The following is an 18,307-nucleotide window of genomic DNA, read 5'->3' as shown; positions in this document are numbered from 1 at the left end:
GGCTTGCCTGCCTTTATCCATTCCTTGAATATAAGTTTTCTTTAGCATTTTCGTTTTTGGTCCTTTTCACATCTTGCACATGCACTTCAAATAACCTCATGCATGCCAATGATTTCAAATGCTACCTATTAAATGATTTCTAAATCCATATCACTTGCTCAGACCTTGCCTGAGCTCTAGACTTACATACCAAATGTATACATGCTGCTAGTAAATATTTAAATATGTTTCTATTATTTTAGAGAGAGAGAAAGGGAGAGGGATAGAGAAATAGAAACATCAGTGAGAGAGAAACATCTATCAGCCACCTCCTGCACACCCCACACTTGAGATCGAACCTGAAACCCAGGCATTTGCCCTGACCAGGAATCAAACCGTGACCTCTTGGTTCATGGGACTACGCTCAACACTGAGCCACACTGACAGGGCTTGCTGCTAGTAAATTTAACATGGCCAAAACTAAACTTCTATTCTTTACCTCTACAATACTTGCTGTTTCTATGTCCTCTTGAATCCATCTCTTGTTTTCTATTCCCAAAGCTATAATTTTGATTTAGGTCTTTATTATTAACTTCGTGGATTATTATCTAATAGAATATTAAAAATTATCCTTCCAAAGCAAGTGCCTAGATGTTCATGTATGTATTGTTTGTTTGTTTGTTTTCATCTGGTTTGGCTATAAATGCATTTCTACTATTTTCAGCTTCTACTTGCAAACAAGGCCTTTAAGGAACAAGCGCTCCATTGATTATAAATATCTTCCTTTGGTTTCTTGTGAGAGGCATACCTGGTATAACAACAGGGGATAATATATGTAAGACTGCCACTTCTGATTCGTTTTCTTTGCTTATGAAATGCTTTGCATGAATAAATTACAGCTTCACATTTGGTACTGTACTAGCTACTGTAAAGCAGATTAAGATATTCTGCACCATTCGCTGTAATTCCAAGTCTCTTTTAGTTAACAATGGAAAAACTATGAGCTTTCAATAGAAAGGGTTGTGTTTTCTTAGAATATTATTTTAGATCACTAGCTCTAGGCTTTCTTATTCAAGATTAAATGATCGAAGACTTTAGCATCTCTAACCTTGGATCTTTGTTTTTCCACAAAAGACTTAAGTAATTCGAGTCAAGGAAACTTTAAACTTTGATGTTGGAACTCATTTGGAAGCAGTGGTCTCTTTTAGAATACTGACCACAGCAGAGGTATTTCTCCCTGTCTCTGACTTACAGTTAGATAATTGCCTGAAGGTACGCAGAAATTACTGCCTCTAGAAGAAATTCAGAAGCTCTTGATTTCAAACAGTAGGAGGTCCTCACCAAAATGGTTCACAGCTCATGCTAGGAATTCATTAATTCCTCTTGAGGATTCAGGGGCTGTCAGAAAATAATGAAAAGGCAAGTAAGGTATACCAGCAGGAACTTGCCATCAAATATACTCTTTACCTTGCTGAGAGACCTTGGGCAAGGTACATAACCCTCCTGAGTCTTATTTCTCTCATACATAAAAATAGGAATAATAGAGAGAAGCAAGATGGCGGCGATATAGGCAGACGCGTCCCAGGTCTTGTCCCGGAGCAAACGGAGTAAGCAGCTGAAACTAATAACACCCACCCCGAATTGGCAAATTTACTCAGCTGGTGAGACGGTTTGCAGCCGGGAAGGGCAGACCTCCCCTGGAAAGGTTAAAAACCAGGAATCTGGGCAGGAAAGTTTGCCAGACCTGAGCCCAGAGGGTCGGAGGGAGACCGCATGGCAGACAGCCGCGTCTCTTGGGACAGACACAGACCCTGACCAGGGTAAGGAGTTCCGCGGGTTTGCTGGCGCCAGGAGATTTGAGATTTGGATTTTGTGATTGCGGAGAACTGAGACTAAAGGGGGCATCCTGAGGAACTGATCAGACCATGCAGTGCCCATAAGAGAGGAGCGTTTCCCAGACCATGCAGTGCTGGTAAGAGAGGAGCGTTTCCCAGACCGGACTAAGGCGAACCAGGCTGAAGAGTAGAAGAACCGAAAGACCATCACTACTGCAAATTTTTTCTTTTTCTTTTTCTTTTTAATTTTTTCACCTTTTTACTAAGAAACCAATTTTTTTTTCTCTTTTTCTTCTTTTTCCATCACCTGATTTTACCCTTTCAATTACCACATTTTTATTTTTAACCAGTATTATTACTACTACCATTTTACCATTTTTTAAAGTGCCATTTTATTTTCTCTTTATTTTCTTTTGGGATTAGTGTTCTCCATTCTATTTTCATCGTTCCTTTAGCATTAATTTTCCCTATCTCAATTTCACCTCTTTGCTAAAACCCTCTTCCTTGCTTTTCCCCTTTTGGTGTCCTGTTTCTCTTACCCTATTCCTGCTCCAGACTTTCCCAATTCCCTCTTTTTACCCCCTGTCTAATTCCACCCTACTTATATATCCTATTTCCAATCTACTGCTCTAAATCCTTATACACCTATTCTTTATCCTTCTTCACTTTCCAAACATTTTTTTCTCTCTTATCTTTCTATTGTTTTCTTGATTGTTGAATATATTGGGCTTTTTTTTTTTTTTTATTAGTTTGTTTGTTTTGTTTTGTGTTTTTTCTTCTTTTTTAGGACTGGTTGTGAGGTTGTTTTTCTTTTTCTTTTTCTTTTTCTTTTTTTTTTTTCTGCTGGTTTTTCCCTTCCCTCCCCCACCCCACCCCGGTTATTTTTGTGCTTCTGTTTTCCCTTACCCCTCTGGATATTATTGGTGGTTTGTAGTTTGCATTCATCTCCAGGGATCTGTTGCTGGAATTTGTTGAGATTAGTGGCAGTTCTATTGGAGTTTGCTCCTCATACCAATAGTCTCTTCCCCGCTTCTACTTCATTCTCTCTTTTCGCTCTCTTTTTTTCCCCCCTCTTTTTTCCCAATTCTATTTTTGCACTCCTTTTTTGTTTGTTTTTTTCTTATTTTTCTTTTCTGTTCTCTCTTTTATCTTCTTCTCTTCTTTCTCCCTTATCCCCTAATTCTCTTAATTCGGGTGGTCACCTTTATTTGGGGTTATTAATATTGTGAATATACTTGTGTTCAGTGCCTGGTACGTTGTGCCTTGCTCTGTTGTATTTTGTGCCTTTAAATCAACGCAGCAGATCCAAGCAACAGCAGCCCCCTGATCACCGCAGCCTCCTGATCACCACAGCCTCCTGATCACCACACCCTCTGTCTGTGGAACAGCAGCTGTACGTGAAGCCTCCCCCCACCAGCCAGAAGAGCCAACACAGCTGTGAACAACACCCACCAGAGGAGCTGCTGCCAACTGGAAAGCAGCTGCTACCGCAACCGTCTGAGCAGCAACCACAACCCAAGGAGCCCCTGCCACCCAGGGAGCAGCCACTGAACATCTCAACATCTACATATGTCAGCGAGATCAAACATGGGTAGGCAAAGAAACCCCCAAAGGAAAGAAAAGGAGGACTCGCCAGAAAAGCAGCTAAGTGAGACAGAGATATGCAACATGACGGAAAAAGAATTCAGAATAAGGTTCCTAGAGTACATGCACCAGATGTTCAAGAAGCAAGAAGAAACAGATGAAAAACTCAACTACTTATGCAAGAAGCTAGAAGAAACAGATGAAAAAATCAACAACTTAAGTAAGTCCCAAGAAGAAATGAAGAGCGACATAGCTTCAATAAAAAACTCCATTGAAAGTATCAACAGTAGACTGGGAGAAGCGGAGGACCGAATTAGTGAATTAGAAGACAAGGAAGCAAAACACACTCAAACTGTACGGCAAATGGAGAAAAAAATTAAAAGACAGGAGGAGAGCCTAAGGGAGCTTTGGGACAACATGAAACGAAACAACATACGAATAATAGGGGTGCCAGAACAACAGAAAGATGAACATGGATTAGAAAACCTATTCGAAGAAATAATATCAGAAAACTTCCCTGAGGTGGGGAAGAAAAAAGTCACACAAGCCCAGAGAGTCCCAAACAAGGTGAACCCGAAAAGACCCACACCAAGACACATCATAATTACCATGGCAAATGTTCAGGATAAAGAGAGAATCTTACAGGCTGCAAGAGAGAGACGGAAAGTAACATACAAGGGATCTCCCATTAGATTATCAAATGATTTCTCAACAGAAACACATCAGGCCAGAAAAGAATGGACGGAAATCTACAAAGTGATGCAAAGCAAAGGACTGAATCCAAGAATACTCTATCCAGCAAGGCTATCATTCAAAATTGAAGGGGAAATAAGAAGCTTCACAGACAAAAAAGGGCTAAGGGAGTTTATCACCACCAAGCCAGCCATGCAAGAAATGCTAAAGGGACTGGTGTAAAAAGAAGAAATATCAAGCTCAGAAAGAAAACAGCCACACACACACACAAAAAAAGAAATGGCTACAAACAAGTACCTTTCAATAATAACTTTAAATGTAAATGGACTAAATGCTCCAACCAAAAGACATCGAGTGGCTGAATGGATAAAAAAACATGACCCATACATCTGCTGTCTACAAGAGACCCACCTCATTAGAAGGGACTCACACAGACTGAAAGTGAAGGGATGGAAAAATATCTTTCACGCAAATGGAAAGGAAAAGAAAGCTGGGGTAGCAATACTTATATCTGACAAAATACATCTCAAAGTGAAGGCCATAACCAGAGATAAGGAAGGCCACTTCATAATACTAAAGGGATCAATACAACAAGAAGATATAACCCTGGTAAACATATATGCACCCAATGCAGGAGCACCCACATACATAAGAAAACTTCTGGAAGATATCAGGGGAGAGATCGACAACAATACAATCATAGTAGGGGACTTTAATACACCACTGACATCACTGGATAAATCCGCTAGACAAAAACTCAGCAAAGAAACAGCAATCCTAAATGACTCACTAGATCAGATGGACTTAATTGACATCTTCAGAACACTTCACCCCACAGCTGCAGAATATACATTCCTCTCAGGTGCTCATGGGACATATTCAAAAATAGACCACATATTGGGTCACAAGCAAAGTCTCCACAAATTCAAGAAGATTGAAATCATAAAAAGCTTCTTCGCAGACCACGATGGTATAATGTTAGAAATAAACTACAATAAAAACAACCCAAAATACTCAAACACTTGGAAGCTGAATAGCATGTTATTAAATATTGATTGGGTTACCGATGACATCAAAGAAGAAATTAAAAACATCCTGGACACTAATGACAATGAAAACACAACAATCCAAAACCTCTGGGACACAATGAAAGCAGTCCTGAGAGGAAAGTTTATAGCTCTACAGGCCTATCTCAAAAAACAAGAAAAAATGGTAATCAATCATCTAACTCTACAACTCAAAGAATTAGAAAGAGAGCAACAAGAAAACCCCAGAGTGAGCAGAAGGAAGGAGATAATAAAGATCAGAGCAGAAATCAATGAAATAGAGACCAAAAAAACAATACAGAAAATCAATGAAACCAAGAGCTGGTTCTTTGAAAGGATAAACAAGATTGACAAACCCCTAGCCAGGCTCACCAAGAAGCAAAGAGAGAGGTCCCAAATAAACCAAATCAGAAATGATAGAGGCGAAATAACAACAGACCCCACAGAAATACAAATGATTGTTAAACAATACTACGGGCAACTCTACTCCAACAAACTAGACAACCTGGAGGAAATGGACAAATTCCTAGAAAAATACAACATTCCAAAACTCAATCAGGAAGAATCTAAAAACCTCAATAGGCCAATAACTATGGAAGAAATTGAAGCAGTCATCAGAAAGCTTCCAGCAAACAAAAGCCCAGGGCCAGACGGCTTCACAGGGGAGTTCTACCAAACATTCAAGGAAGAACTAAAACCTACCCTCCTCAGACTACTACAAAAAATTCAAGAGGAAGGAACGCTTCCAAGCTCATTCTATGAAGCCAGCATCACCCTAATACCAAAACCAGGTAAAGACATCACAATGAAAGAGAATTACAGGCCAATATCCCTCATGAACATAGATGCCAAAATCCTCAACAAAATCTTAGCAAATCGGACCAATGGCCTTCTTCAAAGATCTAGAACAAACTCTCCAAAAATTCATCTGGAATAAAAAAAGACCCCGAATAGCTGCAAGGATCCTGAGAAAGAACAAAGTAGGTGGGATCTCAATGCCAGACATCAAGCTGTATTACAAAGCCACTGTTCTCAAAACTGCCTGGTACTGGCACAAGAACAGACATATAGATCAGTGGAATAGAATAGAGAGTCCAGAAATTAGCCCGAACCAATATGCTCAATTAATTTTTGACAAAGGAGGCATGAACATACAATGGAGCCAAGATAGTCTCTTCAATAAATGGTGTTGGGAAAATTGGACAGACATATGCAAGAAAATGAAACTAGACCACCAACTTACACCATACACAAGAATAAACTCAAAATGGATAAAGGACTTAAATGTACGACAGGAAACCATAAAAATTCTAGAAGAATACAAAGGCAACAAAATCTCAGACATATGCCAAAACAATTTCTTCACTGATACAGCTCCTAGGGCAGTTGAAACTAAAGAGAAAATGAACAAATGGGACTACATCAAAATAAAAAGCTTCTGCACAGCAAAAGAAACCATCAACAAAACAACAAGAAAACCCACCTCGTGGGAAAACATATTTGCCAACGTCATATCTGATAAGGGCTTAATCTCCAAAATTTATAGGGAACTCATACAACTTAACAAAAAGAAGATAAACAATCCAATCAAAAAATGGGCAAAGGATCTAAATAGACACCTTTCAAAAGAGGACATTCAGAAAGCCAAGAGACATATGAAAACATGCTCAAAGTCACTAATCATCCGAGAGATGCAAATCAAAACAACAATGAGGTACCATCTCACACCTGTCAGAATGGCCATCATCAACAAATCAACAAACGACAAGTGCTGGAGAGGATGTGGAGAAAAAGGAACACTTGTGCACTGCTGGTGGGAATGCAGACTGGTCAAGCCATGGAAGGCAGTATGGAGGTTCCTCAAAAAATTGGAAATGGAACTCCCATTTGACCCTGTGATCCCACTTCTAGGAATATATCCCAAGAAACCAGAAACACCAATCAGAAAGGATATATGCACCCAGATGTTCATAGCAGCACAATTCACCATAGCTAAGATCTGGAAACAGCCTAAGTGCCCATCAGTAGATGAATGGATTAGAAAACTGTGGTACATCTACACGATGGAATACTATGCTGCTGTTAAAAAGAAGGAACTCCTACCATTTGCAACATCATGGATGGAACTGGAGAGCATTATGCTAAGTGAAACAAGCCAGTCAATGAAGGAAAAATACCACATGATCTCACTCATTCATGGATAATAAAGACCATTACAAACTTTTGAACAATAATAGATACAGAGGCAGAGCTGCCTCAAACTGATTGTCAAGCTGCAGTGGGAAGGCCAGAGAGAGTTGGGGGGCAGGAGGGAGGGGAGTAAGAGATCAACCGAAGGACTTGTATGCATGCATATAAGCATAACTAATGGACATAAGACACTGGGGAGTAAGGGAGGGTAGGGGTTTGTCAAGGGCGGGGGGGGGGAAAAAGGACACTTATGTAATACCCTTTGTAATACTTTAAGCGAAAAATAAAAAAAAATAAAAAATAAAAAAAAAAGAAAGCAAAAAAAAAAAAAAAATAGGAATAATATCTACCCAATAAGATCATTGTGAGATATTATTAAAGGAAATAATATATGTAAATCATCTAGTTTGCACTAAGCTGCCATATTTCAAATTTAGTAAATGATTGATTCCCTTCCCTTCTCCATGTGGGCATTCTGAGATCATAGCCCTGAGATAAGCACCTATAAATTACAGTGTCAATGCTAGATCCCTTGGCTCAGCTCCATTTGTTGATCCACATGAACTATTTCTGGATCCCTATGCATTTTGTTGTAATCAAATTTACATTACCTACTAGGTCATTCAGGCATGTGCTCCCTATCCCATTAGGAAATGTAACCTAAACAGCAGCTTTTGCAGTTTTTGAGCTTACTTCTGATTGAGCTTTACAAAATTGAAGCAGAGAATTTGGATAGTTATTCAAATATTTCAAGTGAAAGCATATGTTTTTATTATCTAAACTAGAGACCCATTGCACGAAGATTCACGCAATAGGCCTTCCTTCCCCTGGCTGCCCGCACTGGTTTTCCTCCGGCACCCGGGACCCAGGCCTTTGGTCCAGCCGCAGCGGAGAAGCCAAGCCTCTAGGCCCACCCCGCCTCCCCGGGTCCCCGGCAACCCAGGCCCCCAGCCCCTCCTTGAGCGGCGGCCAGGGCCAGCTGGAAGCCTGGGTCGCCCCTGACCCATGCTCCCAGCCACTCCTTCAGCGGCGACCAGGGCGGGCGGGAAGCTCGGCTTCCTCCGTCGCCAGAGGCAACCCAAGCCTCCAGCTCTGTGGCCACTGCCATCTTTATTGGGTTAATTTGCATACTCGCCCTGATTGGCTGGTGGGCGTAGCAGAGGGATGGTCAGTTTGCATGTTTCCCTTTTATTAGTGTGGATTACTGACTCCAGTCTAGTAAAGTTTCACCTAGGATGATCCCATTTGCTTGCAAATACCTCCTGGGGTATTGGTCTGGGCTAGCATTTGCTGTAGATTTTTCAGTGTGACTGCTTGAACTCATTCATACTTCCCTTCAGGTAGTCTCGTCTCTTTAGACTCTTTAATCCATAAACTTTATTATGCCTCTAAAATATGCACATCTCATTATATCATTTTATTTATATCATTTCCTGTATACTTCTTCCTGCATTCCTCAAATATGAACAACTAAATCCCTCTATGTATTCATGGTATGTGTGTATGTGTGTTTGTATGTGTGTGTGTATGTAATCATAACCTCTAGGCAATTATGCTGCTCTTAATGTCCAAGATTGTGATTATAATACCAATCTGTTCTCTGTATATGTGCTTTCAGGTGCTTTTCCCCCCAGTATGGCGATTACCACATGTGTGCTGTTATCACAGTACTCAATAAGCCCTCTTGTGTGGGGGAGTCATTTCTATAGTTATATAATTGAGTAAAATTAACTCACATAGGAATCAGACCTGTAACATTGGCTAATTATCCCATGTGGCAACCAGGTAGACTAATCTTCCTATTTCATACTTCCTTCTCTGTATAACATTAAATGTCTCCTTATATGTATTCTCTCTCTTTAAAAATAAAGCTTATTATAAGTGTATCTCACTTGAAATAATTTTGATAAAACAATCTATATTAATTTTTTTTAAAGTAAGGAGGAAGTAATTTTCAGTATATCAGGTTAAAACAAAGTATAATTTTTAAATATGATTCTTAGTGATTCTTAATTTTCCATTCTTTTGGGGAACTTTTTCACATTTTAAATATACATTTTATTTAGCATAGTTTACTTGGCAATCCTTTTATTCAGTATTTATTTTGAGGTACCATCATCTCTATTAGCAATATTAGGTTAGGATTCAGAATATAAGCAATTGGAAAAATGTTTCAGTTAAAATAAAATGAAAATAGAAAATTTTTTCAAGGAATAGCATCAAAACCCCTTATTCTTGCAGTGATCAAAGAAGGATTTCAGATTTTTAGAAATTCCTGTCTATTCTTAATTATATTGGTAGAACTATGAAAATTTATGTAAATATGCAAGATTTTCCAAACTACAGGGAAGAAAATTAGTAAAAATGAAAAGAGACAAATTTCAGTGGCAGTAAAGGATTTGCCAGTACCACCAGCAAAAGAATTACCAGGAATGGAAACTGGGCAATAGCTTTTTTTAAATTGATTTTATTGATTAATTTTCCCATTAGAGCATCCAGTGCTACAGTAATTACCTCTTTGACTATTTTTTTAAGTAAAGACTTTGCAATTCCTGGCAGGCTATTACTCACCCCATACCATGGAGTATGTGGCAGGGAAACTCAAATCTTCCATTTAATTATGAGACAAAAGCATATGAGCAAAATTAGAGACACAAGGATTCTTTTATAATCAGCAACAATCTTTGTAATGTGTCCAAATGTATATAAGAATGGAATAAATTTGCAACAATTTTTAAAACTTTAACTCCATTTTCCAGGAACAAAATATATTTAATTGGTTAAAAATATTATTTTCTCTGTCTATAAACTCCTTTTCTACAGAATCCCAATGTCCTTGGTTAACTTGCTAAATAAATACATAAATAAATAAATAAATAAATTTTAAAAATCAACTATTAACATCTTGTCTTATCATTTGTAAATAACATTGAGTGATTCAGTGATACTATTGTAGCCTTGAAACTATAATGCTATTTACTTCTTCTTGCATCTCATCTAGGAGCTTTATTTCATCATCTTTTTTTTTCTTTTTATAAAATACTTATCACATACCTTTTTTAAATAGTCATAGTAATATGCTAATACAGGACAATTAATGTTGAAAGTTAGGAATTATTTTTAAGATACTAGAACATGTGTTTAAAATTATAGAAATTATAATAAGGAAATATTTTTCCCTGTGGAGTATATTGTAGTTTATAGGACAGTGATTGAGAAACTACCAATAAAAAAGAGTTTATTTAAATTATTCAAACTATAGAAAGAGCATTTTGTTTGTTTCTACCAAATCCTGACCAACAAATCCATCCCTTTCACCTAAGTGCTATCTATTTATCAGTGACACCCTATTCATGTGACCTTGGTGTGGAAAGGTTTCCATCATTAAGTACCACAAGGAGTGATCATTTACTTTCATTTGAAATATTTTCTGTGACCTCAGTTTAGGTATTTTTTAAAACTAATGTTTTCCCAAAAATATATGTCTTTCATTTCAATTAAGGTAAATGCTTTTTACAGTTATGCACTTATTACTTTTAAAGCTTACTATTTTATATACTAGAAGCCCATTGCACGAAATTCGTGCACTCAGGGGGTGGAGGCAGTCTCTCAAACTGGCCTGCACCCTCTCACAGTCCGGGAGCCCTTGGGTAATGTCCAACTGATGGTGTAGGCCTGCTCCCTGGGAGTGGGCCTAAGCCAGCAGTTGGACATCTTTAGCGTTGCCACCACCACTGCGCTTGCCAGCCGTGAACACGGCTTCTGGCTGAGTATTGCTCCCCCTGTGGGAGCGCACTGACCACCAGAGGATAGCTCCTGCATTGAGTGTCTGCCCCCTGGTGGTCAGTGCACATCATAGCCACCAGTCATTCCACTGTTTGGTCAATTTGCAAATTAGCCTTTTATTATTTAGGATATAAATGAATATATGACACAGATATAAGTTGTAGTATTCAAGAATAAAATTTATATCATGAAACCACAATACAGCCTAAGAACTAATTCATTACCAATTCCATTGCATCTTTTTGTATTTCTAAATCATCTTAATCATTTCTAATAATCATAACATTTGTATTTATCCAAATTCTGTAACTTTGCACAAAGCTTATTTTTATTTTATGATGTAAAACTGTAATACCTGCCCTCACTCATTACATTGGCAGGTAATGAGCATTCCTAGATGGAAAAATACAAATGCACAATGCAGTACCTCTTTGAACAAGCTACGTGTTTTAAAAGCTTAGGCATTTTTTTGTACTATTCCATCAACATGACTTCTGGAGTAACTAGAGATTAATTAATGTACTTGTTTTTACCCAAAAGATATTAACACTTAATCATTTCATCTTTCTCAGTTTACAAAATTGTGAAGCCTATAATAATACATAAGTTAGATTTATAATGTACCAATGTTGTCTACTCTTTCAAATTCACAGTCAAAATGTGGGAATAAATTATATTATATTGGGATAGGCTCACCATATTAAATGTTTAGTGTCTCTTAAATAATCATGAAGCTTTCTATAAGTATATTATATTTCACAATAAAACTTTTTTTTGTTAATGTTGTAATGACCCAATTCTGAACCTGTTTCACCTTCCTCTTAATCTTTGGACTTAACTAATATTGTTCCTACCAATGGTCATTTGGCCAGAGTAAGTATATGTATCAAGTCTGCCTTCTCAACTATTTTTGTAAGCATAACTGATAGCTGTTAAGTCAAAAAGATCCTTTAGTAGCCTCTCACATAGATTGGATGTGATGGTGGTTTTTAAATGTTTTATATATAGTATACAAAACTGAGTTATATCCATGTTTTATATTAGGAAATCTTGAATGGTATCTTTCTTTTCAAACTTATGTTATCTACCACACTCTTCCTGCATTCCTGAAATATAAACTGATAGTATCCTGGTTAGCCAAAGTGAGGACAAGGAATCAATTTCCTGGAACACTGAACTCAATTTTCCCTTGACTTCCTCCAAAGCCTTCTTAGAAATAACTACACAGGGAACTTTACAACTATGGAATCATTCTGATAAGTGACCTTGAGAAATTAACATGCTTTTCCCTCTTACATCCAAAAGTCACTCAGTTCTCCTGACATCCTAATTTAGATAGCAAGAAGAGACTATTATCTGAGTCAGAATAAATGCCCAACCAACAAATATTTGCTTTTACCTCTTAGAGAATACATTTGTATTATTGGTTACAAAGCATACTCAATTTTATAAATAGCTCTCTATCTTGATTTTCCTTGTATATGTGTCCATTGTCAGCCATTTCAATTTCTAAAGACTCTTTCTGAAGATATTTTTGGGGGCAGTCATCCCATTATTAAAAAGCTAACACTCTAGAGAGTAGGCATAATGACTGTTACCTATGGGAAGCTGACTCATGAGTTTCCTGCTGACAACATAAAAGGCAACCACCTTTTAACCAAGCACTCTGCCACTGTCTTCTTGCAGCACAAGTAAGCATACAACACAAAACGGTATAAATCATCAGCCCGTCTTTTCCACTCCTTCCTTCTTATCACCTTCTTCAGAACACTTAATTGTATATACAGATCAGGATCCCCAGTAATACATAGCCCTGCCTTTAAGATTTCTGACCCCCACAGAATCTAGAAATATGCATATTTATTTTCATCTTCAACAAACTGAAGACATCCTTTATTATACAGAACTTAGAGAATAAGTGTGAGGAGGAAAGTAGAATACAATGAACATTTTCTCCTCAGACTCTGAAAGTAGGGCCATAGCTTCTTGGCACACAGACTAACTTTCTACAACTGGAAGGCTCACTTCTGACTGTGAAGAGCTACAAATTCCCACCACCAACTCTTCCTAAGAGAACATATTAGCTGTATTAATTATATATTGGGGAAATCATATTTTGCTTATTTTAAGTAGGGCTCTATTGGAATAGAGCACCTGAGAAAAAGGAATTTTGCTTATGTTTTCCTGAAATTATATCTTTTAGTAAAACTTTTGGCTCCCACAGCTTCAACTGCTCACTGTTGTTTCTCTACTAAATGTGAAACCTAAAATAGTCATAATATCTAGTTGAGAAGTTACTGCTGCCTGGTTCCCATTCAAGTTTGAAGGCTGAGGTTCCCTTTTTCAAAACACATGCCCAAAGTTTATTCAACACAATCCTTGGGCTCCACCTATGGGCAAAGAAAAGGGATGCTTTAACATCTATGTACCTATATGTATGCAAGAGAGACTGTCCCATGTGATGAAGTAATTTTCAGCACTACTACATACTCTTTAAGTTCCCAAACAGATCATCTGGTCAGACATTGACCAGACAATTCTAATATTGACTTCTTGGAAGAGCTACCCATTGTTTAGTCCTGAACCCTACTGGGAGATACGGATATACAGTAGGTGCTTGTCTATCTGACATTTATTCCTTCAAAACTCTTGCATCTGCTGCAACTGGGAGTTGTTACCATTTTCCAATTAATTACATAGTTCTCTATAAATCCTGTCCCTTGCCTTAGGCTTTTAGACCAAAACTTTTTGTTTTTCTCTTTGAAGAGATTAAAACTCTGCTGATAGGTTAACTTAATACCAACTCTAAAAGCAGAACCCAGTAGGTATCTAATTTACCTTAAAGACAGCAACCCTATATTTAGTATAAGTCCAAAATAAAAACCTTGCCAATTATATGATATATTAATAAATTTTAATAGCCTAAGTATGAAGCAGTTCTTTTTTTTTTTTTTCAAAATGAGGTGTTTTATTTTTTTCCCATGATATTTCAAGAAGGTCTGTAAAGACCAGATGGTATATCTGTGCTACAAATGTAATTTTTCTTGACTTGCCTAAATATAGTTATTTGTTGAAATGAGAGGAATATTCTTTTTTTTTAAATCTCTTATCCTTGCCCTTTAAAAAAATAACAGTTTATGAAGATACAATTCATATACCACAATTCACCCACTTAAAGTCTACAATACAATGTTTTACTATATTCACAGGTATGTACAATAATCACCATAATCAACTTTGGAACATTTTCATCACCTTACAAACAATCCCTCTCCCCTTTATCTGTCATCCTCCTCCTATCCCCTCATACCCCCACTTAGCCTTAAGTAACCAATTGTCTACTTTCAATCTCTATAGATTAACTGATTCTGGACATTTTATATAAAGGTATCATGTGTGATCTTTTGTGACTGGCTTTTTCTACTTAGCCCTTTTCTTATAGTCACTACTTTTTTTAGGTTAATAAAGGCAAAATCAAGGCTAAAATTCAAATGGAATGGTAAGGAAGCTCTTGTCTTTACTTTTCTCTTCATAAGGAAAAAAAACTTTATAAAAATTTTGTGTTTATTGTAGAAAACTTGGTCACTTTCAGAAAAGTATATAGCAAAAGGAATAAAAATCATATATAATTCTAGCACACTGAAATAACAGATGCTTTATTTTTCATGTATGTCTTTCCTATCTTTTTCTATTGATACTTATGCATATATCTACATGTACAATTCTGCATATTTTTAACTATATGAGTTTTCCTGTGTCAGTGAATCTTCTTCATAAATATTAGTTTAGCCTACATAATGTTTTATCATAAGGCTACATCTTTGTATATTTAAATTTCTATGTTATTGGTCTTTTGATTTCTTCCCATTTCTCACTAATGTAAATAACTCTGAAATAACATGTGCATAGAGACTTGTGAAATAAGCCAGTCAGAGAACAACAAGTACCATATGATTTTACTCATTTTTGGAATTCAATAAACAAAATGAACTAACTAGCAAAATAGAGACAGACCAGCAGGCTGACAGCCTATTATAGGAGGGGGGCTGGAAGAAGGTGGAGAGATTGAGCAAAAAAGAGGAAAAAGTCTTGGACATAGAAAAAATATTTATTCATTTTCTTAACATAAATTTCTAGAGGTAAAATTACTGGGTCAATGGATATGAAAATGTTTAATAATTGGCTTTTTAAAGTCATTTTTGAGTTGTCAAAGGATTAATGACATGCCAACTTAAACACATCTTTGATGATTTTGTATAACTATTCATATTCAAATAATCTCTGCAAGCATTATTAATGGACTGAATCTAATCTTTCATCTCAGATGCTAGGATTCATCTCTTCCTTCTGTCTCCTATTCTGTGGGTTAGAAATCAGGTCTGACTGAGCCCATATACAAGCCTTGTCAGACAAGCACATATGCTCATCTTGTTTATGACTGCCTGTTTAAAATTAATCTCAACAACCATATTTTGCTTCTTTTCTCTTCTTTCAGATGGAATGGGTCGAGTCCTTGCTCAAGATGTATATGCAAAAGATAACCTACCCCCCTTCCCAGCATCAGTAAAAGATGGCTATGCTGTTCGAGGTAAATATTTTGGCTTTCTTGAGTATCATCATAACTCACACTGTGTGTTTTTTCAGATTTTTGGCTCAGCCTGGGCACCCAACAACTGTTAAATCTGTTTCCCCCTTGGTTGTCAAAATAATTTTATTCACAGATAACAAAAGTAATCTACATCTATTTTCTGACACAATCTTGTTTAAAGCTTTTTAGTGGAATTACTATAGTTACTTGAAAATTATTATTTACAATTATATGTAGAGATTGATATTAAAAAAAAACTATACTATAGTTTATTCTTTTAGCCTTACACATACCAGATAGTAGACAGTCTTACTTTGTCTGGACGTTTTTTGCATGTTTTCTAGTTGAAAACATCTATATGGTACAAGAAAGAAGAGCAGATTCCCAACATAGGGATAAAGTGGGGTGATCTTTCCTCTTGCTTTAAACTCAAACATCAATAAAGGCTTCATAAAAAGCAAGCATGAGGGAAACCTCTAATTCCAGGGAAGATGCCATATTTCAAATATCTAAAGCTCCAGATGGTACCAGCAGCTCACACCTTTGGAGTTACCTGAGATTACATAAAACTTAAAAGCAAATATGAAATAGTATTCACCTGTCTAAAGTCCAATATAAGAACCCTAAATGAAAATGCAACTGAATTGCTTAGAAACTATTATTGGTTATTAACTCAAGGCTTATGTCATTGAAGAAATGTCTAAAAACATTTCCGAACTTATCAAAACTGTTAAGAAGGCCAATTCCTTTTTTAATGATCATTTATGGAGTTTCTTACTGATTTTTGTCATTATTTTCTTTTTACTCTAACTACTAAAATAATTTTCTATTTTTTGTAAAGAAATATATTCGTTAATCTCCATGTTCTATCACCATCTCTTAGAAGTATCTTTTTATGTTGGAGGCAGTATAGTAAGTGGTTAAGGATATGGGCTTTGAGCAAAGAGTGATCTGGGTTCTAGTACCAGTCCCATTGATATAATTTTTAGCAAATTACCTAAACTTTCTGAGCCTCAGTTTCTCATCTGTAAAATGGTGATAATTATAACAGTTCTTACCCCAACAGGTTGTTGTGAGAATTAAATGAAACTATAAAAATCCTTAGTAAAGTTCCTGGCACCAAAAAGAGCATTCAATAATTGTTTTTAATAATAGTACCTGTTATTATCACTACTGTTATTATGATAAACACATTTACTTATACAATCTCTGAAAAAAGTATAACATTTACCTAAATTGTTAATCTCATATTCTGTGTAAATAAAATGGTGAGGGGATTAATTCCTACTAGTTTATACTTTCTCAGGAATCTATCTTGGATGCACCTCATTCTGCTTGATCTCACTAAATTAGAGTATTTCTGAAAACATAAATAATAAATCCCTACCAAATTTTTCCCAATTAATTCCTTCTACAGAGTTTATTATATAATGCATATTGTCCAGAAATAAAATTGTTTTAATCTTCTGATAGCCTCATTGGCTCTTTTTGTTTCTTATTCCCAATCTAAGATATAAATTTTGTTTTGAACTTATCATTAATAGCCATACAGTATTACTATAAAATCACAAATAATTCTTATTTCCAGAATAGAACAAACAGCTACAACAAATGAAATACCAAAGGGACAAGAAAGTCTATTTTTTACATGCTTTGTAATATAAAGTAGGAGAAAGTGAGAAAATAAGTTATTTGAGGCAGAATTATTCTCAAACAGAATGTTGTTCTATGATTTTTGCATGAGATGTAGCAGCTTAATAAAAAGAAACTATTGCTCTTAGCTTTTCTAGTTGCCAGAAAGAGCAGTTAGCCCACATGAGCCATAAAAAGAGCCTTTCTGCTGTAGAATCTATCAAAGAAATTTTTATGTAAAGTTACCATTCAGTATCTTATTTTTCTTTGTGTTTTGAAGTGATGGTATTTTAGTTATTTTACACAGAGAAAAAACATCTAAAATGACATCTCACAGTATAAAAGTTTCAACAAATTATATATCATGCAACTTATTCATATTATTTCTTTCCTGTGATGTATTGAGAGTTCTCTAACATATAGACCATTTAACAGAGACTTAACACATAACATAACATTGTTGATATAGTTAAATCTCAAATTGGGAATGGTTGGTGAATCTATGTATATATATCAATATCATACTTAAAGTAGCAAAAGTCATCAGTAAACAAAAAGACATGGTCTTAGGCTTTTCTGTGTTATAATGCCACCTCCCAGTCATTGTCTTGGTAAAGAATTTCCTTGAAGCTATTATTGTGGTTCTTTACCACTCTACTTCCTGTCCCCTCTTCTCTCCACCCTGTCTTCCTTTACTGCCATTCTTTCCTCCCCACTCCCGTTATTCTCCCTTTTTTTCTTCTCCTCTGCCTTTGCCTTAGGCCTTCCAGTAATAACCAGTGGCACCTGTGAGCATTGCTAACCCTCTAGGTGTAAAGAGGTTGCTAACTTGCTCTGGATCACTAAGCATTAGCCAGTATCCTTCAGAAGCATGTGGCATAAAACTCCAAACCAGTTGGAGGATCACTTGCTTTAAGGTATGTGGGTTGAAAGAATCAAGACAGTAAAAAATGACTAAGGAAATAAGAAATAGG

General features: G+C 36.4%; 1 protein-coding gene across 15 annotated transcripts in view; it reads left to right on the top strand.

The window, feature by feature from the left end:
- GPHN (gephyrin) overlaps positions 1 to 18,307 on the top strand; it is a 452,278-nt gene that overhangs the window by 370,245 nt on the left and 63,726 nt on the right. For all 15 annotated transcript variants that reach the window (XM_070418066.1, XM_070418183.1, XM_070418108.1 and 12 more), the window contains one exon: positions 15,609 to 15,701. In XM_070418066.1, coding sequence (XP_070274167.1) covers positions 15,609 to 15,701 — 93 coding nt within the window. The remainder of the gene's footprint in view (positions 1 to 15,608; positions 15,702 to 18,307) is intronic.

The sequence above is a fragment of the Myotis yumanensis genome, unplaced genomic scaffold (assembly GCF_028538775.1).
Source record: "Myotis yumanensis isolate MYYU_CA2020_CCGP unplaced genomic scaffold, mMyoYum1.0.hap1 SCAF_1, whole genome shotgun sequence".
Lineage (NCBI taxonomy): Eukaryota > Metazoa > Chordata > Mammalia > Chiroptera > Vespertilionidae > Myotis > Myotis yumanensis.
This window is presented reverse-complemented; position numbering and strand designations above follow the sequence as displayed.